This window comes from Microtus pennsylvanicus, chromosome 3 (assembly GCF_037038515.1).
Source record: "Microtus pennsylvanicus isolate mMicPen1 chromosome 3, mMicPen1.hap1, whole genome shotgun sequence".
NCBI lineage: Eukaryota > Metazoa > Chordata > Mammalia > Rodentia > Cricetidae > Microtus > Microtus pennsylvanicus.
Genome location: NC_134581.1, coordinates 15,826,951 through 15,854,370, shown reverse-complemented (window position 1 = coordinate 15,854,370; position 27,420 = coordinate 15,826,951). Strand labels below are relative to the sequence as shown.

The window sequence follows — 27,420 nt, the reverse complement described above, 5'->3', positions numbered from 1 at the left end:
CTCTTAAAACAGGGTTTTTCTTTGTAATTCAGGCTGGCCTCAAATTCTTCATAATCCTTCTATCTCTGCCTCCCTGCTGGAGGGTTGCGATTTATACTGGTGTAACCAGGATTCTGGAGATAGCTCAGTTGTGAAGAGCATTTACTCTTTAGTTCCTACACCCACATGGTGACTCACAACCACCGGTAGCACTTTCTTCGGGCATTCTTGGATACCCACATGATAAACATACACATGTGTAGGCACTTTCATAGAAACATAAAGATAACTCTTTAGGACTGGGTATGATGATGGCACATGGTTTTAATCCCAGCACGTAGGAGGTAAAGACTCTGTGAATTTGAGGCCAGCTTCAAAGTCTACAAAGCAAGTTCTCAGTCAGAGCTACCGAGTTTAAAAAAAACAACAAATAATATAAAAAAAATACAGCCGGGCGATGGTGGTGCACGCCTTTAATCCCAGCACTTGGGAGGCAGAGGTAGGCGGATCTCTGTGAGTTCGAGACCAGCCTGGTCTACAGAGCTAGTTCCAGGACAGGCTCCAAAGCCACAGAGAAACCCTGCCTGTCTCGAAAAACCAAAAAAAAAAAAAAGAAAAAAAAAAGAAAAAAAATACAGATTTCTGTAAAAACTCTTGTATATACCCCCAAACAAAAAAATTAAAAAAGAATAAACCTCAAAAATTAAATTAAATAATCAGAGGTGGGTTTTGATGAGCTAGAGAGTGAAAATGACAGAATAACCCAACAAGTATTTTCTTTGGTTATAACAATTATTCTAAGTCCTGTTTTGACATTGATAAAAGGCCTCAGGAAGTTTCCTATAAGACATCACTTTTTACATCTATTCAATACTTTCATCAGTATTCAAAGTGGTTTTTCCTTTTTGGTTGAAGACTGTTTCAATTCAACTACATTATAAAATATGATTAAAGAAATATAATAACAAGAAAAAATTAGCCGGGCGGTGGTGGCGCACGCCTTTAATCCCAGCACTCGGGAGGCAAGGCAGGCGGATCTCTGTGAGTTCGAGACCAGCCTGGTCTACAAGAGCTAGTTCCAGGACAGGCTCCAAAACCACAGAGAAACCCTGTCTCGAAAAACCAAAAAAAAAAAAAAAACAAGAAAAAAATTAAATTGGGCCAGGTGATATTGCATATTTTTAATTCTAGTACTTGAGATACTAGAAAAGTGTGAATGTTCAGCATTTAAACACATTCTAGCACTGTGCTTTAAAAACATTAAAGGCAGGTTTTAAAAACAAACAAGTAGGGCGGTGGTGGTGCATGCTTTTAATCCCAGCACTCAGGAGACAGAGGCAGGTCGATCTCTGTTACCTCCTGTCTTATATTCCTCTCTGTTTAGTCATATCCCTTCTTGTCTCCACCTCCGTAGTGCTGGAATTAAAGGTGAGCCACCACTGCTTGGCTCTGTTCCTCTTTTAGAATGATTCAATCTCGAGTAGCCCAAAGTGGTCTTGAACTCACAGTGCTGGGATTAGAGGTGTGTGCTACCATTGCCAGGCCGCTATGGCTAACTAGGGGCTTAGCTCTGCAGTCTGATCTTCAAGCAAACTTTGTTAGAGCACTAACAAAATATGACCACTAGGTCATAAGGGTAGATTATTGAATCTATTCTGAAAAGAAAAAGGGGGATATATAAGTAAGATAAATTGGCTTAGCTCTGCATTCTATCTTTAAGCAAGCTTTTTGTTAGATCACAAACAAAATATCACCAGAGAAAGAGAGAGAAAAAAAAGAAAAGGCTCTTCTCACTGATTAGATAAGGCACATTCACATTAGCTATGTTCATTCTCTTACTCAGAAAGCAGGCAGTGTTCCCCAGCTCACCACAGCATTAGCTGACCATTTCATCAACTCAGATGTGCCCACATGGAGTCCTTTTCTACTTCTTACCATTAGCTCTACTCTTTATCCATTGTGGAAAGAAAAAAAAAATGAACAGAGATCATTCACATTGAAAAAAAGTTTATTTAAAAAAGTTCTAGCAGCAAGAACAGTAACAAAACAAAAGGAGAGATGGACAAACAAAACAAGAAAGAGGTTGTGTCCTTGTGGGGTGTCGCCACTCTTAATCGAGTTCTTTATATCGAGCAAACATAACTCTTCGAACAGCATCTCGGTAAGTTTCATTGGACTGTCTCTTGCTGGTTCTTCCTGGGGCGCCACCACCAGGTCCCCTCATCCTTCCTTCAGTCTGAAGAACAAAGAATGAAGTGAGATCTTTGGATAAGGAGGAACACAATGCCATGACTTCAAATAAAGGCTCCAATATCAGACAAGTTGTAAGAGGAATAAAATGAGTCAGTTTTTAAAGGTTGGCAATCTCAGAGACCCAAACCTACCCAAATGGGCAATATTTCCTGATTACTTTCTCAGGGGCTCTTCCTGAAAAATAAGGAGCTATGTCCTTCCAGGGAACTAAGACTAAGTTCTAACTTCCTGATCCCCCTATCTTAGCTATCAAAGACCTCTGCTGACAATCCCTCTCATAGACAGGGGTCTCTAATATTTGATTACTGGCTTCCTGGCTCTTTTAGTTTCTGTGTCCTCCTAAGGCCCCAAGCCTTTTTTTTTTTTAAGTGTCCATACTGAGGATTGAACCTAGAGCCTCAGGCTTTAGAAATGAGTGCTCTACTCCTAAGCCACAGCCACAGCCACAGCCCTCCTTGTTCTTTAATCAAATGATACTTTAGTTTCAAGATGCCTGGCTCCCATACTGTCCTCATTGCATATTCTTTTTTTAAAAAAAAAATTTATGGGGGCGGTGGTGGCACCTTTAATCCCAGCACACGGGAGGCAGAGGCAGGCGGATCTCTGTGAGTTCGAGGCCAGCCTGGTCTACAAGAGCTAGTTCCAGGACAGGAACCAAAAGCTACGGAGAAACCCTGTCTCAAAAAAATCAAAAAAAAATAAAATCAGGGGGCTGGAGAGATGGCTCAGAGGTTAAGAACACTGATTGCTCTTCCAGAGGTTCTGAGTTCAATTCCCAGCAACCACATGGTGGCTCACAACCATCTATAATGAGATCCGGTTCCCTCTTCTGGCATACAAACATACATGGAAGGAATGTTGTATACATAATAAATAAATAAATCTTTAAAAAAAAATCAGTTTATGGGCTGGAGAGATGGCTCAGTGGTTAAGAGCATTGCCTGCTCTTCCAGAGGTCCTGAGTTCAATTCCCGGCAACCACATGGTGGCTCACAACCATCTGTAATGAGGTCTGGTGCCCTCTTCTGGCCTGCAGACATACACACAGACAGAATATTGTATGCATAATAAATAAATAGATATTTAAAAAAAATAAAAAAATATTTATTTATATTCATTCATTCATTCATTCATTCATTCATTCATTCATTTATACAATATTCTGTCTGTATGTATGCCTGCAGGCCAGAAGAGGGCACCAGACCCCATTACAGATGGTTGTGAGCCACCATGTGGTTGCTGGGAATTGAACTCAGGACCTTTGGAAGAGTAGGCATTACTCTAACCTCTGAGCCATCTCTCCAGCCCTCTCATTGCATATTCTTTATATAAGAGTATGATAAACTTTATTCTAACTTCTCTGCCACCTTTTCACTGTCAGGGAAATCACCAAGCACTCAACACAACAAATTGTAACACAGGATCGAGGGGAAGGGATGGTGAGTTGGAAGGGTACATGCTACTAAACCTGACAACCTGTGTTTGATCGTTTGATCCCTACATGGTAGAAGGAGGACTGATTTCTAGAAATTTTGACCTCTATTTTGTGCATGTGTTTTATGGCCAGATAGTAAAAGTTAAGTATATTCTATGTTCATATAACTCCCAGGAATAAAGAATTCATCTCACCTCCTCTGATGAACCCAATCCAGGATGGCTATATCCCAGGCCTGCCCCTTTCCTCCAGCTAGTGGCCTGCTGGTTACAGCCTCCTTTGTTATTAGTGTCAGTATCTTCTTTATCAACAGGGTTACGATCACTATAAGAGAAACAGATAGGTTACGATCAGTATAAGAGAAACAGACTTCTATCACCATTTTCAAGGTGACCTGCTGACCTCTTGGTTGAGATCTGTTTCCTTAAGCAAAACTTGATACCCATGTAACTAGACTTGTCTTAAGGCCTTGATCATGGGAAAGAACATAGAAACTTTAGAGGACTGAGGAGAACAGTCAAGTATGTGGCAACAGTGGATATGTACTCCAGAAATACAACAGATAGAACACAAACAGGAACAGATTATCTCCAAAACTGAAAGGCACTTAAGGAAGATGACACATGCCAACTGGATCTGGACAAATGAGGGGCTTATAAACTAGACAATGTGCAGCAGGCAAACAAGATGATTTGTTTAGTAGAGGAGTGGTAGGAACTATTAAAGGTAAGGTTTGAGGCTTGATTATAAGAAACAAAAACATGCCTTAAACATTACAGCACATTGATACTTTAGGCAAAGAAACCTTGTAGATCAAGTCTCTCAGTAGGTAACACACGTATTCAGAAATAGGTGGTGCTGTTTTGCTGTTTTGTTTCTTTGCTATCCTGGGAATCAAACCAAGAGTCTCAGATACGTTAGGCAAGCCCTCTACATTCTCATCTCACAAAAAGGACAGATCTCTCTTCTATTTTTTAAATTATTTATTAGGAGTAGGAGGGTTGTCTCAGTGGTTAAGAACACTGGTTACTATTTCATAGGACCTGGATTCGATTTTCAGTATCCACACAGTAGCTCCACATGCATAAAATAGCTTTTTTTTTTTTTTTTGGTTTTTCGAGACAGGGTTTCTCTGTAGCTTTGGAGCCTGTCCTGGAACTCCCTTGGGAGACCAGGCTGGCCTCGAACTCACAGAGATCCGCCTGTCTCTGCCTCCCAAGTGCTGGGATTACAGGCGTGCGCCACCACCGCCCGGCTCATAAAATAGCTTTAAAAAGGTTGTATGCTTGCTTTTTATGGTGCAATAGATTGAATATAGGACTCAGGTATGTTAGGCAAGTACCCTGTTGCTGCTCTAGTAGACACAAAAAAGGTCAAGTTTCTGTACATAAATAAAACACTTTTGGTAACAAAAAACAGACTGAAAAATAGGAGAAAGAGTGACACCCTTTTAGAGATGCCCACAACTAATAGGGTGACACCCTTTTCGAGATGCCCACAACTAATAGGTACCTCTTCTCTGGACAGCTCTCTCTCTTTAACACTTGTGCTTAAATAGAAAAGCTATTTTATCTGGGTGTGGTAGTGTATGCCTTTAATCCCAGCACTTCAGAGGCAGAAACAGTGGGATCTCTCTGAGTTTGGGGCTAGCCCGGTCCTCAGAGTAAGCACCAGAACAGCCATGGCAACAAAGAGAAACCTTGTCTTAAAAAATGAAAATCAAAACAAAACAAAAATCATTTTAAAATATCTTTAATAAGCACAGAAGAGATACTTAGCACTTAAAAAAGCACTTGCTGCTCTTGTAGAAGACCCAGGTTCAGTTCCTAGCACCCACAAGTGGTTCACAGATGCTTTAACTCTAGTTTCAGGTAATTCAACACCCTCTTCGGGCCTCCATGGACACCTGCATGCATGTGTTACACATACATACAACTTACATATACACACAAGCACATAAAACAAACATAATCTTAATTTTTTTTAAAGATTTGTTTATTATGTATACAACATTCCTTCCATGTATGCTTGTATGCCAGAAGAGGGCGCCAGACCTCATTATAGATGGCTGTGAGCCACCATGTGGTTGCTGGAAATTGAACTTCAGGACCTCTGGAAGAGCAGTCAGTGCTCTTAACCTCTGAGCCATCTCTCCAGCCCCCATAATCTTAATTTTTTTTTATTATGTATGCAAGATTCTGCCTGCAGGCCAGAAGAGGGCATCAGACCTCATTACAGATGGTTGTGAGCCACCATGTGGTTGCTGGGAATTGAACTCCGGACCTTTGGAAGAGCAGGCAATGCTCTTAACCGCTGAGCCATCTCTCCAGCCCCATAATCTTAAATTTTTATACTTATGTGTATAAATGTTTCAGCTGTGTTATGTGTGTGTATAAAATATATATGTACTACATGTGTGTCTAGTGCCCTCACCGTGGGTCCTAAAGACCAGAGTCCCTGAACTGGGGTTATATACAGTTGTAAGCCAACCTGTGGGTGCTGGGAACTGAATCTTAGTCCTCTTTAAGAGCAATCAGTATTCATAACCACTAAGACATTTCTCCAACCCTCAAATACATAAATTCTTTTAAAAGTATATTTAATAAACTTCCATTTTATTAAAAAAAAGCAGAAGGAATGAAGACTGTAAGTAAAGAGTCCAGTTTAGCTGGGCATGGTGGCATACACCTTTAAATACCAGCACTCTAGATAAGAGTGTGAATGAAGATCTCTTGAAGTCTGCCTGTTCTACATAATGAGTTCCAGTAAAGCCAGGGCTATGTATAGAGACACTGTTTTAATACCCCCGCCCCCCCCCCCCCCCCCGCAAAGAGCCCAGTTTAGAGGTGAGTCAGAATAAGGGGACAAGACTTAGGAATTTAATCATAATTGACACAGCTATAGTATAAAGTAGAAAGACTGAAGCCAGGTGGTAGTAGTGCATAACTTAATTCCAGGACTTAGGAGGCAGAGGTAGGTGGATCTCTGTGAATTCTACACCAGCCTGGTCTACAGAGGCAATTCCATGACAGCCAGGGCTACAGAAAGAAATCCTGTCTTGAGATAAAAAAAAGAAGAAAGACTGAGTGAGTCAAAAGGCTATAAGAAGTATCAACCCTGAAGGTTTAAGCATATTAAAATGGGGTACAAGGTGGAGTACCAGACAAGTAGAAAAAGAAATGTCCAAGATGTAACTGGAAATAAGAGTTTTGCTTGGTTCGATTTCTGAGATGAGATCTTACTATGTAGATAAGGCTGGCCTGGAATTTACTATGTAGACCTGGGTGTTTTGTGTGTGTGTGTGTGTGTTTTGTTTGTTTGGGTTTTTTTTTTTTTTTTTTTGGTCGAGACAGGGTTTCTCTGTAGTCAGAATAAAAGAGTAAAAAGGTAAGAAAATATCTGGACTATTTCTGAAAAGGGAAAGCTGGGCATGGTAACATATAACTTTTTTTTTTCAAACATTTATTAATTAAGTATACAATGTTCTGTCTGCATGTCTGCCTGCAGGGCAGAAGGTACCAGATCTCATTGCAGAGGGTTGTGAGCCACCATGTGGTTGGTGGGAACTGAACTCAGGACCTCTGGAAGAGGAGCCAGAGTTCTTAAACACTGAGCCATCTCTCCAGCCTCTGAGTAAATACTTCTTATCAATGATAACAAAACAAAACAAAATGAAAAATCAGGAGTTCCCTATGAAGATACTATATTATATAATTTTTTTTTTTTTTTGGCTTTTCAAGACAGGGTTTCTCTGTGGCTTTGGAGCCTGTCCTGGAACTAGCTCTGTAGACCAGGCTGGCCTCGAACTCACAGAGATCCACCTGCCTCTGCCTCCCAAGTGCTGGGATTAAAGGCGTGCGCTACCATTGCCCAGCTATATATATACACAATTATTGAGCTATGACTACAAAATAAGATGAAACACCATTCTTAGACCATGGCGGATCTCTTCTGAGACTCACTCTATCAATAATCTCCCTTTCTTTATAAGCCCAATGCTCCCTGCCCCATCAACCCTGCTCTTTTAAGGCTTAACAACAACAAAACCTGTTCAAAGCTCTATAAATAAAAATGACTACTTTTTGGGGCTGGAGAGATGGCTCAGCAGTTAAGAGCACTTGCTGTTCTTTCAGAGGACTGGGGTTCAATTCCCAGCATCCAGATGGCAGCTCAAAACTGTCTGTAGCTCCAGATCCAGGAGATTTGACACCTTCATACCAATGCACATAAAATAAATTTAAAAAAAAGTCAAGGCCGGGCGATGGTGGCGCACGCCTTTAATCCCAGCACTCGGGAGGCAGAGGCAGGCGGATCTCTGTGAGTTCGAGACCAGCCTGGTCTACAAGAGCTAGTTCCAGGACAGGCTCCAAAGCCACAGAGAAACCCTGTCTCGAAAAAACCAAAAAAAAAAAAAACAAAAAAAAAAAAAAAAAAAGTCAAAACGATGACTTTTAGCTAGGTGCAGTGGTGTACAACTTTATTTATTTATTTAATATTTATTTATTATTTATACAGTATTCTGTCTGCTTGTATGCCTGCAGGCCAGAAGAGGGCACCAGACCTCATTACAGATGGTTGTGAGCCACCATGTGGTTGCTGGGAATTGAACTCAGGACCTTTGGAAGAGCAGGCAGTGCTCTTAACCACTGAGCCATCTCTTCAGCCCCCTGGTGTACAACTTTAATCCCAGCAGTTGGCACACAGAAAGAAGCAGGAGGATTTCTGAGTTTGAGGCCAGCCTGGTCTGCAGAATAAGTTCCAGGACAGCCATGCTACAATGAAACCCTGCCTTGAAAAATAAAAAACAAACAAACAAACAAAGTTCCTTAACTTCTGCTCATGAACCTTTTTGTCCCTTTTCTTCTTTCCGTTCAAGGCCTCAGATCCCTCTTGTATAAACACCCAACAGAAACCCAAGAATCTTCAAAGTCACTAATCACAAAGCCTGGTAGATTTAATATTTTTCTCTGATCCAGTCACAGTCTGCGTATGGCAATATTCTCACATAAAAGCCACAAAATAAGGATCATCATATGCCGGGCGGTGGTGGCGCACGCCTTTAATCCCAGCACTCGGGAGGCAGAGGCAGGCGGATCTCTGTGAGTTCGAGACCAGCCTGGTTTACAAGAGCTAGTTCCAGGACAGGCTCCAAAACCACAGAGAAACCCTGTCTCGAAACAAACAAACAGGGGCTGGAGAGATGGCTCAGAGGTTAAGAGCATCGCCTGCTCTTCCAAAGGTCCTGAGTTCAATTCCCAGCAACCACATGGTGGCTCACAACCATCTGTAATTAGGTCGGATGCCCTCTTCTGGCTTTCAGGCATACATGCAGACAGAATATTGTATACATAATAAATAAACTTAAAAAAAAAAAAGAAACAAACAAACAAACAAAAATAAATAAATAAGGATCATCATACTCTTTCTTCAAGTTTATCTTCTATGTGTTTAATAATCCCTAAAATGGATGGAAATAGAAAACACCACCCTGAGTGAGGTAAGCCAGACCCAAAAAGAGGAACATGGGATGAAGCTAAATACGAAGGTGAACCCAAAGAAAAACATAGGCACCCTCCTGAATATTAACCTTCATAAGGCGATGAAAGGAGACAGAGACAGAGACCCACAGTGGAGCACCGGACAGAAATCTAAGGTCCAAATCAGGAGCAGAAGGAGAGAGAGCACGAGCAAGGAACTCAGGACTGAGACAATGTCGGGAACTCACCAAGGCCAGCTGGCCAGGGTCTGAAAAAGCCTCGGCTAAAACCAGACTCGCTGAAAATAGCGGACAATGAGGACTATTGAGAACTCAAGAACAATGGCACTGGTTTTTTTTTTTTTTTTTTTGGTTTTTCGAGACAGGGTTTCTCTGTGGTTGGCACTGGGTTTTTGATCCTACTGCACGTACTGGCTTTGTGGGAGCCTAGGCAGTTTGAATGCTCATCTTACTAGACCTGGATGGAGGTGGGTGGTCCTTGGACTTCCCACAGGTCAGGGAACCCTGATTGCTCTTTGGGCTGACGAGGGAGGAGGGAGGGGGGACTTGATTGGGGGAGGGGGAGGGAAATGGGAGGCGGTGGCGGGGAAGAGACAGAAATCTTTAATAAATAAAAATAAATAAATAAGGATCATCATACTCTTTTCTTCAAGTTTATCTTCTATGTGTTTAATAATCCCTAAAATAAAAGGTCAATTTAAATGATTTCTTGCTACCTTAAAAAAAAAAGTGCTGTAGTGAGCGGACTTCTAATCTGTTGAGCAGCCCTATTTCCTGCCACTCAACAACATACTCCATCTGTTTAGCTCTGTCAAATCACATGTTAAATGCATCATGAGTTCCTAAAAAACAAAATCCTGGCTAGGTGGTGGCGGCGCACGCCATTAATACCAGCACTTGGGAGGCAGAGACAGGTGGATCCCTGTGAGTTTGAGGCCAGCCTGGTCTATCAAGTGAGTTCCAGGACAGGCTCCAAAGCTACATGTAGAGAAACCCTGTCTCAAAAGAACCAGAGGTTTCACCAATTGAAACATTCCTCTGCTCCCCTCCTTATTGGCTTTCCTATGAGACACATCATGACTTAAGTCTTCTCTACTCTGTGTACAAAGGACCAGTGATAATACATGGTTTGTCCATTGAATATTTCTTGCACTTAGTACAGTGGCAACACATCAAGGATTATCAGCAGACTTGATGTAATTATGGGATTTATAACTTGGGAACTGTTTGTCTGGAAACAAGCTGAGGAAGTTAAGAGGTCATATATCTCTAGCAGCAGACAACCAATTACTTTAGTATGCAATTGTGAGAATGGAGATCCCAGAGAAATAGTCTAAGAATTGAACATTATCAGGTTTATAATACATTATTACTGATATACCGTTTCGAGGACAGTCACTTCAGCCTTGGTTTCAGTAGCAAAAGTACTTTAGTCAGCCAACCTTCCATTAGGAACACACATATTTTCAGTGTAAAGAAAAGAGGGTCAAACAGCCATGGTGGATCTTATGGTCATGGAGTGCAGACAAAACTGGCTTCTAATAACATCACATTTCTCTAAGAGAGAAAGTAGTAAAGCATTTGCAGAAGACAATTCTATCAATACGCCTCAGTATCTGACGTACCTGTCAGTTTCCCTGGAGTATTTAATCCGTTTCCTTTCTGGAGAATCAAAAGATTGGAGCTTTTCCCTTCGATCATTTCCTCTTTCTTTAAACCTTCCCTGTAGCGAACAGAAGAGCATACCTGAGGGTTCCACCTAAGAGAATGATTGGGAGGGGAATGGTCTACCTATTCCTGACACTAGTAGCGGGGTGGGTTTTAAGCTTAGGATATAGGATCTTGCTGTGCTTACAGGCTGAGATCATACCATCTTCTCACTTCAGCCTCCCAAGTGCTACCTGTGCATGGGATTTATTATTATTTTGCTTTTTTTTCTTCCTCAGACAGGGTCTCACCTTGCAGCTTTCTTTACTCGTTATTTTTTTATTTTTTTTTTAGCTTTCTTTACTCTTGATCTCACTGAATTTCTCCTGCCTTAATCCCAAAGCAGTGGAACTACAGGGGAGAGCCAGTATATCAGGCTTTCTTTTTTTTACAAGTAATTTTTAAAAATAAATTTTAAAAAAATTTAAAGCTGCCAGAATGCCTTTAATCCCAGCACTCAGAAGGCAGAGACAGCCAGATCTCTGTGAGTTTGAGGTCAGCCTGGACTACAAGGAGAGTTCCAGTACTGCCAGGGTTGTTACACAGAGAAACCCTTTCTTTACAATCAAACAACAACAAAATGGGGAATGAGAGTGCTATTTATCTGACATATCTGGAGAACCTAACATAACCTTAAAAACAAAACAAAACAAAGAAACCCCAAAACTTTACTAGTTATAATTTATAAGCAATAAAACTCATTTATTTTTGTTTTTGTTTTTGTTTTGAGACAGGGTTTCTCTGTGGCTTTGGAGCCTGTCCTGGAACTAGCTCTTATAGACCAGGCTGGCCTCAAACTCACAGAGATCCATCTGCCTCTGCCTGTCCTGGAACTAGCTCTTGTAGACCAGGCTGGCCTAGAACTCCCAGAGATCCGCCTGCCTCTGCCTCCTGAGTGCTGGGATTAAAGGCATGCGCCACCACTTAATAAAGAATGAAAGTTTTGACAAATGTATATATCATATTTTGGGACCTCTTTTTTTTCCAGTCTTTTTGTAAGGAGGGATCAGTACAATAAACAAAGTATATACCATGGGGCAAAGAGATTTTGAGCACAGTGAATACTGTTCATCAAAGTTTACCTCCCGTTCTCTCCTCTCCAGATAGGCTAGCTCTTGCTCAGACTGTTTAATCTTCCGGTGGATTTCCAGGTTTTGCTGAGAAAAGAAGAAATTTTATGAGTATATGCCTAGGAAAAACAACAGAACAGTTCTAGAAATGCTTCTAGGCCTTTCCCAAAAGGTGCTTAGAACTGTAGCTATTTTGTTTTGACTCTTAAATGACTAAGACACCCTCCAACAAACAATCCCTAACTAGTTCTACCTTGTTCCATCAATATTCTAACTGACACACAGATTATAGGTAAAGCACATAAGAGAATTTCTATTTTTCTCCAAAATGAAGATAAAAACCTGGTCTATCTTTATTTACTTAATGTATGTGTATGAGTCCTCTGGGATGGGAGTTACAGTTGTTTGTGATCTTCCACACTGGTGGTTTGAATAGGAATGGTTTCATGGCCTCATATATTTAAACATGCGGTCATTAGGGTAAAGTGCTACTTGACAGGGAATAGGAGGTGTGGCCTTGGAGTAGGTGCAGCCTCGTTGGAGGAAGTGTGTCATTGGGGGTGGGCTTCGAGGTTTCAAATGCTCAAATCAGGCCCAACATCTTGCTCTCTTCCTGCTGTCTACTGATTTGGATATAGAATTCTTATCTATCTCACTTGTACCATGTTTGCCTGTGTGCTGCCATGCTTCCCACCAGGCTGATAATGGAGTAATGCCACGAAACTGTAAGGCAGCGCCAATGAAATGTTTTCCTTTATTAAGAGTTGCCATAATCATAGTGTCTCTTCACAAGCAATAGAACACTGACTAAGACAATTATTAAAGCATCTCTACAGCCCATGGCTTATCGTTTATTTAAGAGAGGATCTGAACAAACCAGAAAAGAACCACATGTCCCACACTCTGACTACTACTTTCCCATCCATCATTCCCAATCACTAGATACTTTTCCATAGATCCAGAGAAATATAAAAAGAGCACCAAGCTCTGAAAGAACAAAAGCTCTTCTCAGAGTACCACATTCTTCGAGCATGGCTTACTACACAAGTCCTCAGGCATGTATATGAAACATTGTGAGTTCAAAATAGTTCTTTTTTTAAAAAATATTTATTTATTTATTATATATACAATATTCTGTCTGTGTGTAAGCCTGCAGGCCAGAAGGGGCACCAGACTCCATTACAGATGGTTGTGAGCCACCATGTGGTTGCTGGGAATTGAACTCAGGACCTTTGGAAGAGCAGGCAATGCTCTTAACCTCTGAGCCATTTCTCCAGCCCCTTCAAAATAGTTCTTATATGGAGAAGCAATTCTTTGCTCTTGACAACGCCAATGAAAAGAAAAGGGCTACAGTATATGCTCTTAACGCCAGTTCAGTTTAGATTACCAGATTTCTGGCTCCTCCTTCCAACAACTACTTTTTAACCTCTTCTTTCATTATTAGCATTTTTTTTTTTTTGTAGGAGCTGAAATTCAAATGGGTCAGTTTGGTGATTTAGAATTCTAGCAGGTCACAGATAATTAGGAAGTAGTTTATTCCAAGGATCATTAAGAGGAATTTCTCAGAATCCTAGAAGCTTTGCAAAGTCTCCAGGGTAGTAGCTGGAACAAGCAATAAATACATTTAATATCAAAAGTAGGGCTTCTCAGATTTTGGTTCTGTACTATTTCCCTTGCATCTTGCAACATCTGCTAAGAAGGAGTATGAAAGAGATTACTCTCAGAACATGAGATCTAAAGGTTTTACTTATTTATAATTTGGCTCCTTGGTAAGACTAAGGGAAGAATCAGTATATGTCATGTTAATGTCCACCAAACAACTAGTGTATTTGCAACTTAAGGCAATAATCACTACATGGAGAGAGAAGCCTGATTCACCTATGATGATAACAATGCATTATCATATTAGATATGACATCTGGACAGAACCAGGTGAAGCTAATAAGTATCAAAGAAAAGAAGGAGCTTATCTGAGTCACAACTATTAGTTAATGGGAAATTATTTTTCTAATTACAAGTCCTTTTCTTCTTGCACAGCTTTTGTACTTGGCTCCATAGTCATCATGAGTCACTGAGTCTGAGAAGGGATTAAGCGAAGTTATTCAAAGTTATTTATACAAGCCATTGAGTCTGAGAAGGGATTAGGCAAAGGTTTTTTTATTTTTGAGACAGGGTTTCTCTGTAGCTTTTTGGTTCCTGTCCAGGAACTAGCTCTTGTAGACCAGGCTGGCCTTGAACTCACAGAGATCCACCTGACTGCTGGGATTAAAGGCGTGCGCCTTAGGCAAAGTTATTCATGCATTTATTTTGTTTTTTTGAGATGGGGTTTCTCTAGCCGGGGTTTCTCTGTGTAGCCTTGGCTGTCCTGGAATTCACTCTGTAAACCAGGTTGGCCTTAAACTCACGGAGATCCACCTGGTTCTGCCTCATAAGTGCTGGGATTAAGGCATGGACCACCAGTCCAGCTTATTTTTTTAATTAATTAATTATATGTATGAATATTTTGCCTGTGTGTATGTGTGTGTACCATGTACATGCAGTGCCCAAGGGGTCCAGAAAAGGGTGGAGACCAGAAGAGGGCATATAGAACTGCACTTAGTCTTGTGAGATCACCATGTAGGTACTGGCAACTGAACTCAGGTCCTCTGGAAGAGCAGCAAGTGCTCTTAAGTGCTGTACTATCTCTCCAGCTCCAGGCAAACCTTTTAAACTCACAGCAATTCATGAATTTAAAAAAAGGATGAATGAATCAACAAAATGGCTCAGTGGGTAAAGGTGCTTGTTATGCAAACCGGGGTGACCTGATTCTCCTGGAAGGAAAGAGCTGACTTAAACACATAGCTTTCTGACTTCCACATATGTGCCTTGGAACACTGTGGCCACACACTTATCATGTAAAGGAGGTTTAAGCATCTCCATTTCCAGTAATGGTAAGAGCCAAAATTCGAAAAGGTCATGGACTCTTCCTTGAAATACCTTGTGCAGGTCTGACAGCTGTTGGTGTTTGATAAGAACTTCTTTATTGGGAAACTGCCTTCTGCAGAGCAGACAGGCCAGTTTATTCCAGTCAGTGAGTTTGTCTTCTTCATTCTCTTTCTTGGTCAGCTCTTCCCGCTGCTGAGGCTGTGCTGTGCGAAGCTGCACAGGAGGGGCCTGTTCCTCTTCCTCTTCTTCCTCATAGTCACTGTCTCCTCCATATTCACCCAGGAGACCAATCAATGGGTTTACCACCTTAGGCTGGAAGAAAACGTCAGAGCTTATAAAAATATTTAATCTACATTTGGGAATATTTTGTTAAGGCCATCTCCTTTCTTTGTTCTAACTGATTGGGTTTGGAAAATGTCCACTACCTATGCTATTCATCAACAGAAGTGGCACAGCTGAGTTTGACTTTATAAAGACCAGGATAACATGATAGAAAAGAACTGACAAAACAGTAACTTAGCAGTGAGATGGCTCATCGGGGAAATGTGCTTGCTATCTAGGTAAGCCTGAGTTTAATCCCTGAAATCCACATAAAGGTAGAAGGAGAAAACCAATGCCATAACATTGTCCTCTAACTTTGTGCATATGTATGCATACACACAAAATAATTAAAAAAGGAAAAAAGAAAAAAGGAGGAGCCAATACCCAGTGTGATGAGAAACCCACAAGATAAAGAAAAAGAAGTTAGACAACAGTCTCTGATTAGTTACACCCTGATAGCAGGTAGCAACTTTTCTACTATGTACACTTAAGAGGAATCCTTACTTGGGATAGAGTCAAGGAACTAAAACAAGAAAGAGGCAGGAGGCTTTGGGGTTCCTTTCCCTCCCAGACCAGCCCATGATATGAGAATCAGCCTTACTGGAGGAGGACTCTCTTCTTTCTTCACTGTAGGAGGCAGGGGCTTCTTAAAAACATCTTCTGGGGAGGACTTCCCCTCACTGGTACTTTCTTGAAACTGACCAACAAGAAATGTAATTTTTATATGATAAGCACTAACAAAAACCGGGTTAATAAGTTAGTTTTGTTAAAATCAGCCTGGTTTTCCAAATATTCAAACATCTGCAACATTTTGAAATTTTGAAATACAGGACCTTTAAAAGTGAGTCAGGTGGTGTTAGTGAATGCTTTTAATCCTAGTACTTGGGAGGAAGAGACAATGGGATCTCTGTGAGTTTGAGGCCAGCCTGGTCTACAGAGTGAGTTCCAGGATAGCCAAGAGTTACACAGAGAAACCCTGACTGAAAAACAACAAAACAAACAAAAGTATAATATTGAGTCCAGGAGCAGTAAACCAATTACCTAAGCATTCGAAAGGACCCGAGTAAAACCCTCAGTACCAACAAATAAACATCCTAAAACACATTAGTGTAATTGTGTGTCTACAACAATTTAGGCACCAGATGGGGTATTAATATAAAGCCTTTCCTTATAAGCCTTGTAGATTCTATTTGGTATTACTTCTCTCAAAAGGATCAAGAATATGTTAGAGGTAGAAACATAACCTGAACATCAAGGTAGCATGATTCTAAATTTTAAGTTCTTAGAGGCACAAAAAAAAATGGCAAAGGTAAGTCTCTTTTCTTTTTTTCTGTATTTAGACAAACAAATGGAAATGCCAGCCGGTTGAATTTGCTGAAGGAGGCAGAGGCAGGTAGATCTGGAGTTCGAGGCCAGTCTGGACTACACTTTTTTAGGGTGGTGGTGGCGCACGCCTTTAATCCCAGCACTCGGGAGGCAGAGGCAGGCGGATCTCTGGGAGTTCTAGGCCAGCCTGGTCTACAAGAGCTAGTTCTGGGACAGGCACCCAAACTACAGAGAAACCCTGTCTCGAAAAACAAAACAAAACAACAAAAAAAGGAAATACCAGGAAGGGGAAAGGATGTTACAAATTGAACCTCAAACAAATTCATTCATTTTCATTAATATATAACTGATATGAAGGGATCCATGACTTTAATCCCAGCATGTGGGAGGCAAAAGCAGGTAGATCTCTGTGAGTTTGTTTTTTTTTTTGTTTTTTTTGCTTTTTCGAGACAGGGTTTCTCTGTGGTTTTGGAGCCTGTCCTGGAACTACCTCTGTAGACCAGGCTGGTCTCGAACTCACAGAGATCCGCCTGCCTCTGCCTCCCGAGTGCTGGGATTAAAGGGATCTCTGTGAGTTTGAGACCAGCCTGGTCTACAGAGTGAGTTCTAGGACAGCCAGAGTTACACAGAGAAACCCTGCCTGTCTCAAAAAACAAACAAAAAAGTGAAACATCACAGTAAAGATTAGAAGAGTAAGAAGGACAGAAGAAAACAATGATATGTTTTAATGTTAATTTTTACTGTATAACATCACTCTAAGATAGTATAAATACGAAAATTACTTATGGCAAAACAGAATGTGAATAAAAAAAAATAGAAAATGGAGGGCTGGCAAGATGGCTCACTGAGTAAAGGCACTTGCTGCCAAGACTGCTGACCCGAGTACAATTCCTGAGAGCCTGGTAGGACAGAGCTGACTCCTATGACTTAATACCAGGTGTCTGCCCCCGCCTCAAGCTAAAAAACGAAAAAGAAAAAAAAAAAAACAAAACCAAAAAACAACCAAAACTATTCTTGTTACAACTGTAAGAAAAGTGTACTTACAGAACTACACTAAAAGGACAATAAGCTGGCAAGTTAGTAAGTTCAGCTAGTGACCTAAAGTCAATCCCCAGAGCTGACAGAGCCAATATAAAGCCGGAAGGAGGACACTAACTCTACAAAGCTGTCCTTTGACCACCACATAATGTGTGCTATGAATGTACACCCATGGTTGTTTGACTCCCCACAAGTAAAATACAAACAAAAATAAATAAACATAAACAAAAATATAATTGGGCAGGGCAGTGGTGGCACACACTTTAATCTCAGCACTCGGGAGGCAGAGGCAGGTGGATTGCTGAGTTCGAGGCCAGCCTGGTCTACAAGAGCTAGTTCCAGACAGGCTCCAAAGCTATAGAGAAACCCTATCTCAAAAAATAAAATAAAAACAAAAACAAAACACAACAAAAATATATAATTGAGCTGGGAGTGGTGGCATACACTTTTAATCTTAGTATTCAGGAGGCAGAAACAGGTGAATCTATGATTATTGTTTGGATGAAGGCCTCACTCCAATCCTTCACATCCATATATCCAAAGAGTTTGGAATGTTTAGATGGAAGCCACACCTCAACCACCCCTTAGAAAGTCTGCCAATTGATGACCCTTCCCCAGAGATGCTTGAGACCATTCCCACAGGGTATTTAAACTGCCCCAGAGAACAAACACGGGGTTTTCTGGTTTATCTTCCCTGTCTCCTCTCTCGCGGTCTGGAAAGCCATCTAGGAATGTTTGTATATATTAAACCTGGGCTTTTTCTAATTCAGTTTCATTTGGTCTGATCTGGATTATTGTGTTGGTGCAGAGGTTTATGGGGTACAGAAACTTTACAAGTATGAAGTCAGCTTAGTCTAGGCTAACCAGGGCTATATAGTCAGACTGACACACTCCTCCCTCTCCCTCACTTCCTTTCCTCTCACCTATGTGTTTAAGTGTTTTGCCTCTGTGTGTGTGTGTGTGTGTGTGTGTGTGTGTGTGTGAGAGAGAGAGAGAGAGAGAGAGAGAGAGAGAGAGAAAGAGCACAGTAGAGTACACACACCATGTGCATGCTTGGTACCCTTGGAGGCCAGAAAAGGGTGCTAGAGCCCTAGAACTGGAGCTACAGATAATTATAAGCTGACTTGTTTATGTTAGGACTCGAACTGAGGTCTTAGCCATTTCTTCAGATGCTAGAGCAGTGTTTTCCAGCCTTTGGTCTAACAAATCTTTCACATAGGTCCCCTAAGACCATCTGAAAACACAGATATTTACATTACAATGCAAAAATTACAGTTATGAAGTAGTAATGAAAATAATTTTATGGTTTGGGGTCACCACGACACGAGAAACTGTATTAAAGGGTCACATTAGGAAGGTTGAGAACTACTTACTGCCCTAGAGTATTTTTTTAAAAGTATTTTTCAGTGTATAGAGTATTTTGCCTATATGTATGTCTGTGTACCATATATATGCCTGGTACCCAAGAAGGTCAGAAGAGAGAGTTCTATGTGCTGGAATTAACAGTTACAGGCAGTTCATGTGGGTTTTGGGAATTGAACGTGGGTCCTCCAGAAGAGTAGTAGGTGCTCTTAATTGTTGTTCTCTCTCTCCAGCTGTCCCCCCCTTGCTATTTTGTTGTTTATAAAAGTGATTTCAGCTGGGTGGTGGTGGCGCGTGCCTTTAATTCCAGTACTCTGGAGGCAGAGGCTGGCGGATCTCTGTGAGTTCAAGGCCAACCTGGTCTATGAGAGCTAGTTCCAGGACAGGCACCAAACCTACAGAGAAACCTTGTCTTGAAAAAAAAATTGATTTCTCTTTTATATACATATTTTATATTAATGTCACTTATTAATACATTACACAACATTATTTATTTGCATTTATATGTTTTGTTGTTTTTCCAGAAAGGGTTTCCCTGTGGAGCCTTGGCTGTCCTGAAACTAATTTTTTTTTTTTTTCCAAGACAGGGTTTCTCTGTGGTTTTGGAGCCTGTCCTGGAATTAGCTCTTGTAGACCAGGCTGGTCTCGAACTCACAGAGATCCGCCTGCCTCTGCCTCCCGAGTGCTGGGATTAAAGGCGTGCGCCACCACCGCCCGGCCTGAAACTAATTCTATACTCGAACTCAGAAGAATGTTTGGATTCCTTAGAACTGACTGGAATTACAATAGTGACCCTCATGTGGTCACTGGGAAGCAAACCTGGATCCTCTGCAAAAACAAGTGCTCTTAAGTACTGAGTTGTTTCTCTAGGACCCCCTAGAGAAATTTTTTTTAAAGATTTACTTATTATATATACAGTGTTCTGCCTCAATGCCAAAAGGGAACACCAGATTTCATTATAGATGGTTGTAAGCCATCATGTGGTTGCTGGGAATTGAACTCAGGACCCCTGGAAGAGCAGCCAGTGCTCTTAACCTCTGAGCCATCTTGTCAGCCCTCTAGAGGATGTTTTAAGTGACTATAAACCTCTGTTCATAATGTCTCTAGTTTACACGTGATGAAAGAGAGCAGACTAAGAAATGGTCTGACCTTTGTCACTCCTCTGTCTTTCTTCTCTTTGCTATCTCTTTTAGACGTTTCTTTCTTGCTACTTGACTTTCCTTGACTAGTAGATTTCTTTTCCTTGATCTCTTCTTCCTCTGGTGATTCAGGGTCCTGGGGCACATAGACTTCTTGCTGTGATACAGTATGAAAAAAGTAAGTCTATAGAATGCTTGCTTTTCCAGAATTTAAGGTTTAAGGAACACAGTTCCCTTCAAGGGAACAGAATGATTCTTTCACAAGCTGAAGAACCCGTAACAATCTAAGAAGCCATTTCAGGGGCAAGTATTTATTTAGGCCACCAATTATACACTGTTCCCAGAGCAGCGCTGTTCTTACCTGTAACGCCACAGTGCACTGATTTTCTATATAAGCAACAGTTCAGATTCCATAAACTTCCCCACTTTTCAAGCAATGAGCATCCAGAGAATTCAGAGAATAAAATACTCAGAGTAATACATTATGGGTACTTTTCTCAAAAGGATTACCGACAGAGTAAGTAAAGCAAAACAAACAAAAAACCCCAAAAAACCAAAAAACTAACCTGGGTATTGGGGTCATAGTAAGTTCCTGCCAAGGGGTCATAATAGTAGCCAGTAGCAGAGTCATATATATAGCAGTCAGAGGATGCTACATGGAATAAAATCAGAGCCAGCATTAGTTCCTGTCCAATAAAACTGTTACTGAGGGCTTACCGAGAACAAAACAATAATTTGGGAAATTAGGATGGCCAATTCAAATAGGTGCAGAGCTTATACAAGGTATATTCTCCTTGGGTGAGTGGCCTTAGTTAAGTCTTTTTGCTAAATTTGTGACCACACAGGTTTCAAGTAATGACTAGCCAGTCAAGAAAGAGAGAGAGAGAGAGAGACAGACAGACAGACAGACAGACAAAAGTTACTTACACTGTTGCCCTTGTCGATTTGTATCTGAGGACCAATCTGAATTTCTATTTCCTCCTCTCCTATCTCGGAAATATTTTTTACCCTAGCAGAGAAAGTGAAGGTAGAATTATGGAACTATACAACAGCCATTAACCTTGACAGACATCCTTTTAGTCACCTGAAGGTTTTAGAGGACATTCTCAATATGTTAAATCCTACCTGACAGTAATGCATGTGGTCAGAATGGTCCCCAGAATCATTTCTGCAACATAAAACATGACATATCAAAGACTGAACAAAAGGTACCCGAGGAGTGCTTAATTCTACAGATTCACTGAAAAACTATCTTTCTCACTATGTAGGAAAAGGAACCACAGACAACAGGCAGGTGGGGTGATCCAGATACTTGAGTGGAACAGCAGTGTGATTATAATGTGTTGGAATAAAACCAATGACTAAGTAGAGCAAAAGCTACCTCATGACTGTGAACTCATCTCTGATGTGCTATCTCCCAGTTAGCAAGCGGTTTTTGGTCAAGATGAGTAAAGAAGTAAAGAGTAACTGAATTAGATATTCTAGGATGCCTGTGTTTAGGACAATGGGAAGACTGTATATTTACTTAGGATTCTAAAGAATGAGATAAACTGGGGCTGGAGAGATGATGGTTCAGAGGTTAAGAGCACTGAGTGCCCTTCCAGAGGTCCTGAGTTCAGTTCCCAGCAACCACATGGTGGTTCACAACCATCTGTAATGAGATCTGGTGCTTTCTTCTGGCCTGCAGGCATACATGGAGGCCAAATGTTGTAAACATAATAAATAAATCTAAAAGAAAAAAGAATGAGATAAACTGAGGTTCCCCTGCCCCTGAATATTTAAACATCAGCGAGATGTGTTGGCTCATGGTTGTATCCTTTGCACTCTGAAGACTAAGGCAGAGGGACTGCTGTGACTCTGAGGCTATCCTGGGTCAATATGGGCTATAGCACGAGATTTTGCCTCAAAAACCAAAAGCTCTCTGTGCAATGATGGTACCACCAGCACTTGGGAGGCAGTGACAGGCAAATCTCTGTAAATTCTCAGCCTGGTCTACAAAGTTGAGTTCCAGGATAGTCAGGAATGTTACACCGAGAAACATTGTCTCAAACCCCTACACTCCCCCCCCCCCAAAATCTTGCCATTAATCCCAGCAATCAAGGGGCAGAGGCAGGCAGATCTCCGTGAGTTCGAGCCCAGCCTGGTCTACAAGAGCTAGTTACTGGACAGGTTCCAAAGCTAGAGAGAAACCCTGTCTCAAAAAACCAAAACAAGAAGAAAAAAGAGAGAGAGAGAGAGAGAGAGAGAGAGAGAGAGAGAGAGAGAGAGAGAGAGAGAGAGAGAGAGAGAAACAAGGTCTTACTAAGGAGACTTAGATGGCCTAGAACTTACTATAAGATCCACCTGTCTCTTCCTCCTTAGTGCTGGAATAAAAGGCCTACAATAACATGCTCAGGTGGAAATACTATTTAAAAATGAAAACAATTCTATAGTCAGAATAAAGCACACTATAGAAAAGAGAAAATGCATAAGCAGGTAATAGAAGCAGCTCATGCTGGGATGTCACAATGCCCTACTATTTGTCTCACACCCAGGAAGAGCAGGTTCTTCCCCAAAACTTAAGTGAGGCCTTACCTTCGTTTTCCAGTAGCCAGGTTTACAGCTACCATCTTCCCATCAATGCTAAACGGTGGATCAAGGTTCTGCAAAATCTTCACTACTCGAAGAGCTTCCTAAGGAACCAAAGACAAATTTGAACCCAAAGAGAGAAAAGGCTACATCCTTATAAAAAGAACTGAACATGGATTTTCCTTCTTAGAAGATAAAATTACTGGGCATAATGCTTTGGTAATAAGTTTTAAAAAATAAGTTTTAATGTGGCCAGGTGTAGTGGTCCACACCTTTAATCCCAGCATTTGAGAGGCAGAGGCAGACAGATCTCTTGAGTCAGAGGACAGCCTGATTACAGATAGAGTTTCAGGATCGTCAGAGCTACATTACACAGTGAGACCCAGTCTTGAAAAAAAAAAAAAAAACCCACCCTCGAAAAACAAAAACCACGAAATACACATAAATAGAAAATTTTATGTGTATGTGTCTTTTGCCTGTATGTATGGCTGTGCACATGTACACACCTGGTGCCTTTGGATGCAGGAAGAAGGCACCAGATCTTTTGGAAATAGCGTTATAGATGGTTGTGAGCCAACATGTAGGTCCTGGGATTCAAACCCAGGTCCTCTGGAACTGTTCTTAATCACTGAGTCATCTCTCCAGTCCCTTCTGGTAATAATTTTTACAGTAAGAGCAGTATGGTAAACATAACTGTGAGTGTGTGAGAGAACTGATACTCAATCTAAGCCCTCATGCATGTAAGCACTTAGTAAGCACTAAGCTACAATCCACCCTTTTATTAAATTTTAATGTAGAGCCAGGGTCTCCCTGGATTGCCCAAACTGGCCTTGAACTCACATTGTAAAAATAAGCCTTAATTTTTTTTTTAATTTTTATTTTACATGTAAGAGTGTTTTGCCTAAATGTATGCACCATATACATGCCTAGTGCCCCAGAAAGTCAGAAGAGGGTATCAGATCCCATAGACTGAAGTTTGGGGTGGTTGTGAGCTACCACGTGAGTACTGGAAACTGAACCAGGTTCTCTACAAAAGCAGCAAGTGCTCTTAACCACTGAGCTAGCTCTCCAGCCTGCAGGTAAGCTGTTCTTCTTCTTCTTTTTTTTTTTTTGGTTTTCCAAGACAGGACAATTCTAGCTGTCCCGAAATTTGCTTTGTAGACCAGGCTGTCCTTGAACTCACAGAGATCCACCCGTCTCTGCTTCTTAAGTGCTGGGATTAAAGGTGCCACAACCACCTGACAGTAGCTTTCCTAAATAAACATTAGTCCCAAAGGAGAGAATTCTCCATTGCATCCCCACCCCACCATATCTCTTTATAAGTGGAGAGAGGGGTTTACTTTGTAGGACAGGCTAGTCTTGAACTTGTCATCTACCTGCTTCAGCCTCTAGAGTGCTAGGTTTTCAGGCCTATACCCCCACACCCTGCTTCCCCAAACATTACTGAAGGTTATTTAGTCATTGGCCTTCATTTTAAAGCGGGAAAAACTCACTGCATGGGAGTCGAGGTCTATAAAGCCGTAAGTGTGGCCCATGGGGCCAGTTCTGTTCTTGATGATACGGACATTGGCAGTAGTAAGATGGACGTAAGGCTCCAGCACTTCAACTATCACCTCAGGCGGAGTGGAACGATAAATACGTTTTAGCATGATTGCTAAATGAAGCAAGCAAAACAGAGACATTAAGGAAAGAGACATAAAAATTTGAAGTTCCAAGAACTTAATGGTCATTTTTAATCTATATAGCATCTTTCTCTACCAAGTTTTTTTTTAAAACCTTTTTCCTTTTATAGTTTATTTATTTTTATTTTATGTGCATTAGTGTTTTGCTTGTATTTACATCTGTATGAGGGTATGAGATCTTGGAGGTACACAGTTGTTAGCTGCCACTTGGGTCCTGGGATTGAACCTGGATTCTCTGGAAGAGTAGTTAGTGCTCTTAACTGCTGAGCTATCTTTCTGGCCCTGCAAATTAGTTTTTATAAAAAATTTCCTACTTTTCATTATCAATTCTTAGAAACCTAAAATCATGTCTTAACTGCATTTTTTTTAATATAACAATTTGCTATGTGGAAGATATAGATTCCGCTGACTAGTAAAGCCAGCTTAAATTAATGCCTTCTAGGTTGTGCACAGCTGACAGAGGCCATAACATAAGCCATCTACCTATGGCTTCAAACAGTCACATGACCTGACAAATCACTCACTTTTGCTCTCTCCATCTTGCCGTGTCTCTCCAGACCATGACTCCTTTTCTCTGTCTCTTCGGAATGCAAGCCCGTCCCTTCGAGAGTGAGGGAAGTATCTTTCCGTGTCTCTTTTTTGATGTCCCAATCTTGGTTCTAGTCCTTCTTCCCGCTTCCTGAATTCATGTTCCTTATCAGTTGGCCGCGGCTGGTTGGGTTGTTTTTCTGAGGGTACTGGTATAGATGTTTTCTGAGGTTGAGGATAGGATACTAGTTCTTGCTTTACTTCTGTCAGTAGGGAGGATTTAAACAGAGAACATATGATTTTATAAAACCAACCAATGCTTTTAATATCATCTCAGAAACACCTGCAAAAAAAAAAAAATCTTCTGATGGTTCTTGAGAAAATGTTATTTTAAAAAATGAAATAGGGCTGGGCGGTGGTGGCGCACGCCTTTAATCCCAGCACTTGGGAGGCAGAGGCAGGAGGATCTCTCTGAGTTCAAGGCCAGCCTGGTCTATAAGAACTAGTTCCAGGACAGGCTCCAAAGCAACACAGAGAAACTATTTCTCGAAAAACCAAAACAAAAAGAAAAAAAAAAACCAACAACGAGGGCTGGAGAGATGGCTCAGCGGTTAAGAGCATTGCCTGCTCTTCCAAAGGTCCTGAGTTCAATTCCCAGCAACCACATGATGGCTCACAACCATCTGTAATGAGGTCTGGTGCCCTCTTCTGGCCTGCAGGCATAAACACAGGCAGAACATTGTATACATAATAAATAAATAAATATTAAAAAAAAAAAAAAAAAAAAAAACCAACAACGAAACTGCTGCTGGTGGCACACGCCTTTAACCCAGCACTCAGGAGGCAGAGACAGGAGAATCTCTGTGAGCTTAAGGCCAGCCAGGTCTACAAGAGCTAGTTCAAGGACAGACCCCAAAGCTACAGGGAAACCCAGACTCAAAAAAAAAAAAACCCAAACAAACGCTGGCAATGGTGGCAAAGGTCTCTAATTCCAGCACCAGAGAGGCAGACGCAGGTGAATCTCTGTGCATTCGATGTCAGCCTGGTCTACAAAGTGAGTTCCAGGAAAGCCAGAGCTGTTACCTAGAGAAACTCTATCTTGAAAGAAAAACAAAAAACAAAAACCAAAAAAACGAAAGCAAAAAACAACAACAAACGAACAGGGTTGAGGATATAAATTAGTGGTAACATGGTACCTAGCATGTACAGGGTCCTGAGTTAGAACCTTAGTATATGGGAAAGAAAAACAGGATGGGTAAAACAGGGAGGAAGAAAGGAGAAGGGGAAGAGAAAGAGAAACAACGTAGGGACAAAATTAGCAAAGACATGGTTGCTAGGGGTTTAACAACATATACCCAAAAGCACATGTCTAGAAGCCTTGCTATTTCTGGAATTCTAATGCTAACAAAGCACACAGCAAGACTGTTTAGTTAGCATATTTTGTGAATTTCTTCTTACAGTTAAAGGTCATTTATTCATTTAGTTAGTTTATGCATATGTCTGTGTGCATGCCATGACATATATATGGAAGGAAGTCAAGAGGATACCGTAAGGAGTTAAACACTGAGCATTCTTATCACTCAATATTCTTTCTTTTTTTATTTATGTAATTCATTCATTTTAAGAGGCTTTACTAAGGAAACCATGTGGCTCAAAAAGAGACATTTTATGGGAGCAATGTAGTGGTCACTTAATACTAGTAGCAGATGATAAGTGAATATATATGCTTGCTTGTTTTCCTCCTCAACCTTTCCTTGTAAATGTGATATACTGAAGATCAAACCCATGTTATGCAAGTATTATCACTGAGTTACAGACTCAGCTCCAAATATTTGCTAAGGTTTTCATAAACCATCCATCCATCCACCCACCCACCCATCCAACCATCAAAACACCATAAGAGAAGTCTTTATGAGTTGAATGTAAGGCAAACAGGCTACTAATCATGAATTGTACCAGGAAAAAAAAAATTAGCCAGGCAGTGGTGGTGTATGCCTTTTAATCCCAGCATTCAGGAGGCAGGGGCACGTGGTTCAAGCCAGCAGCACTACAGAGTGAGACCCTATCTCAAAACAAAACAAAAACCAGTAATACAAATGGCATTATTATTATTATTTTTGAGAAGGGTCTGACTATGTAACCCTGGTTGGCATGGGACTCTCTATGTAGACAAGGCTGAACTCAAACTGAAAAAAGAGCCACTCATCTCTGCCTCCTGAGTACAGGGATTAAACGTATGCATTACCATGCCTGTTCCTCTCCATTTCTTTCCCCAAGACAAGGTTTCTCTGTCACAGATATGGCTGTCCTGGAACTTTGTTAGGACAGTCTGGTCTCAAACTCACTCACAGAAATCTGCCTACCTCTGGAATTAAGTGCTGGAATTAAAGGTGTTCACCACTACTGTCCAGCTAGGACTGTATTTTTTTTTTAAACCACTGAGTCATCTTTCTATTTTTTAAAATAAAATAAAAATAATTTGTTCACTGTGTAAGACAAAAGGCATCATTTTTCCCACTTACCTTCCTTAGGGCTCTTGCAGAAGGAACAAGACTGATGCCCATCCGTGCTTGTCTTACACTGCAAAGAA

The 27,420-nt window shown here is 41.0% G+C and overlaps 1 protein-coding gene across 10 annotated transcripts in view; it reads right to left on the bottom strand.

The window, feature by feature from the left end:
* Positions 1 to 1,969: 1,969 nt before the first annotated feature.
* Positions 1,970 to 27,420, bottom strand: part of Rbm6 (RNA binding motif protein 6) — a 120,081-nt gene continuing 94,630 nt past the window's right edge. For all 10 annotated transcript variants that reach the window (XM_075964674.1, XM_075964667.1, XM_075964668.1 and 7 more), the window contains 14 exons: positions 27,353 to 27,410; positions 24,827 to 25,093; positions 24,114 to 24,274; positions 22,627 to 22,724; positions 21,178 to 21,220; positions 20,980 to 21,061; positions 20,619 to 20,704; positions 20,063 to 20,209; positions 15,789 to 15,884; positions 14,918 to 15,178; positions 11,954 to 12,028; positions 10,790 to 10,887; positions 3,862 to 3,991; positions 1,970 to 2,215 (listed from right to left, as the gene is read on the bottom strand). In XM_075964674.1, coding sequence (XP_075820789.1) covers positions 2,090 to 2,215; positions 3,862 to 3,991; positions 10,790 to 10,887; positions 11,954 to 12,028; positions 14,918 to 15,178; positions 15,789 to 15,884; positions 20,063 to 20,209; positions 20,619 to 20,704; positions 20,980 to 21,061; positions 21,178 to 21,220; positions 22,627 to 22,724; positions 24,114 to 24,274; positions 24,827 to 25,093; positions 27,353 to 27,410 — 1,728 coding nt within the window. In that variant the 3' untranslated portion in view covers positions 1,970 to 2,089. The remainder of the gene's footprint in view (positions 2,216 to 3,861; positions 3,992 to 10,789; positions 10,888 to 11,953; positions 12,029 to 14,917; positions 15,179 to 15,788; positions 15,885 to 20,062; positions 20,210 to 20,618; positions 20,705 to 20,979; positions 21,062 to 21,177; positions 21,221 to 22,626; positions 22,725 to 24,113; positions 24,275 to 24,826; positions 25,094 to 27,352; positions 27,411 to 27,420) is intronic.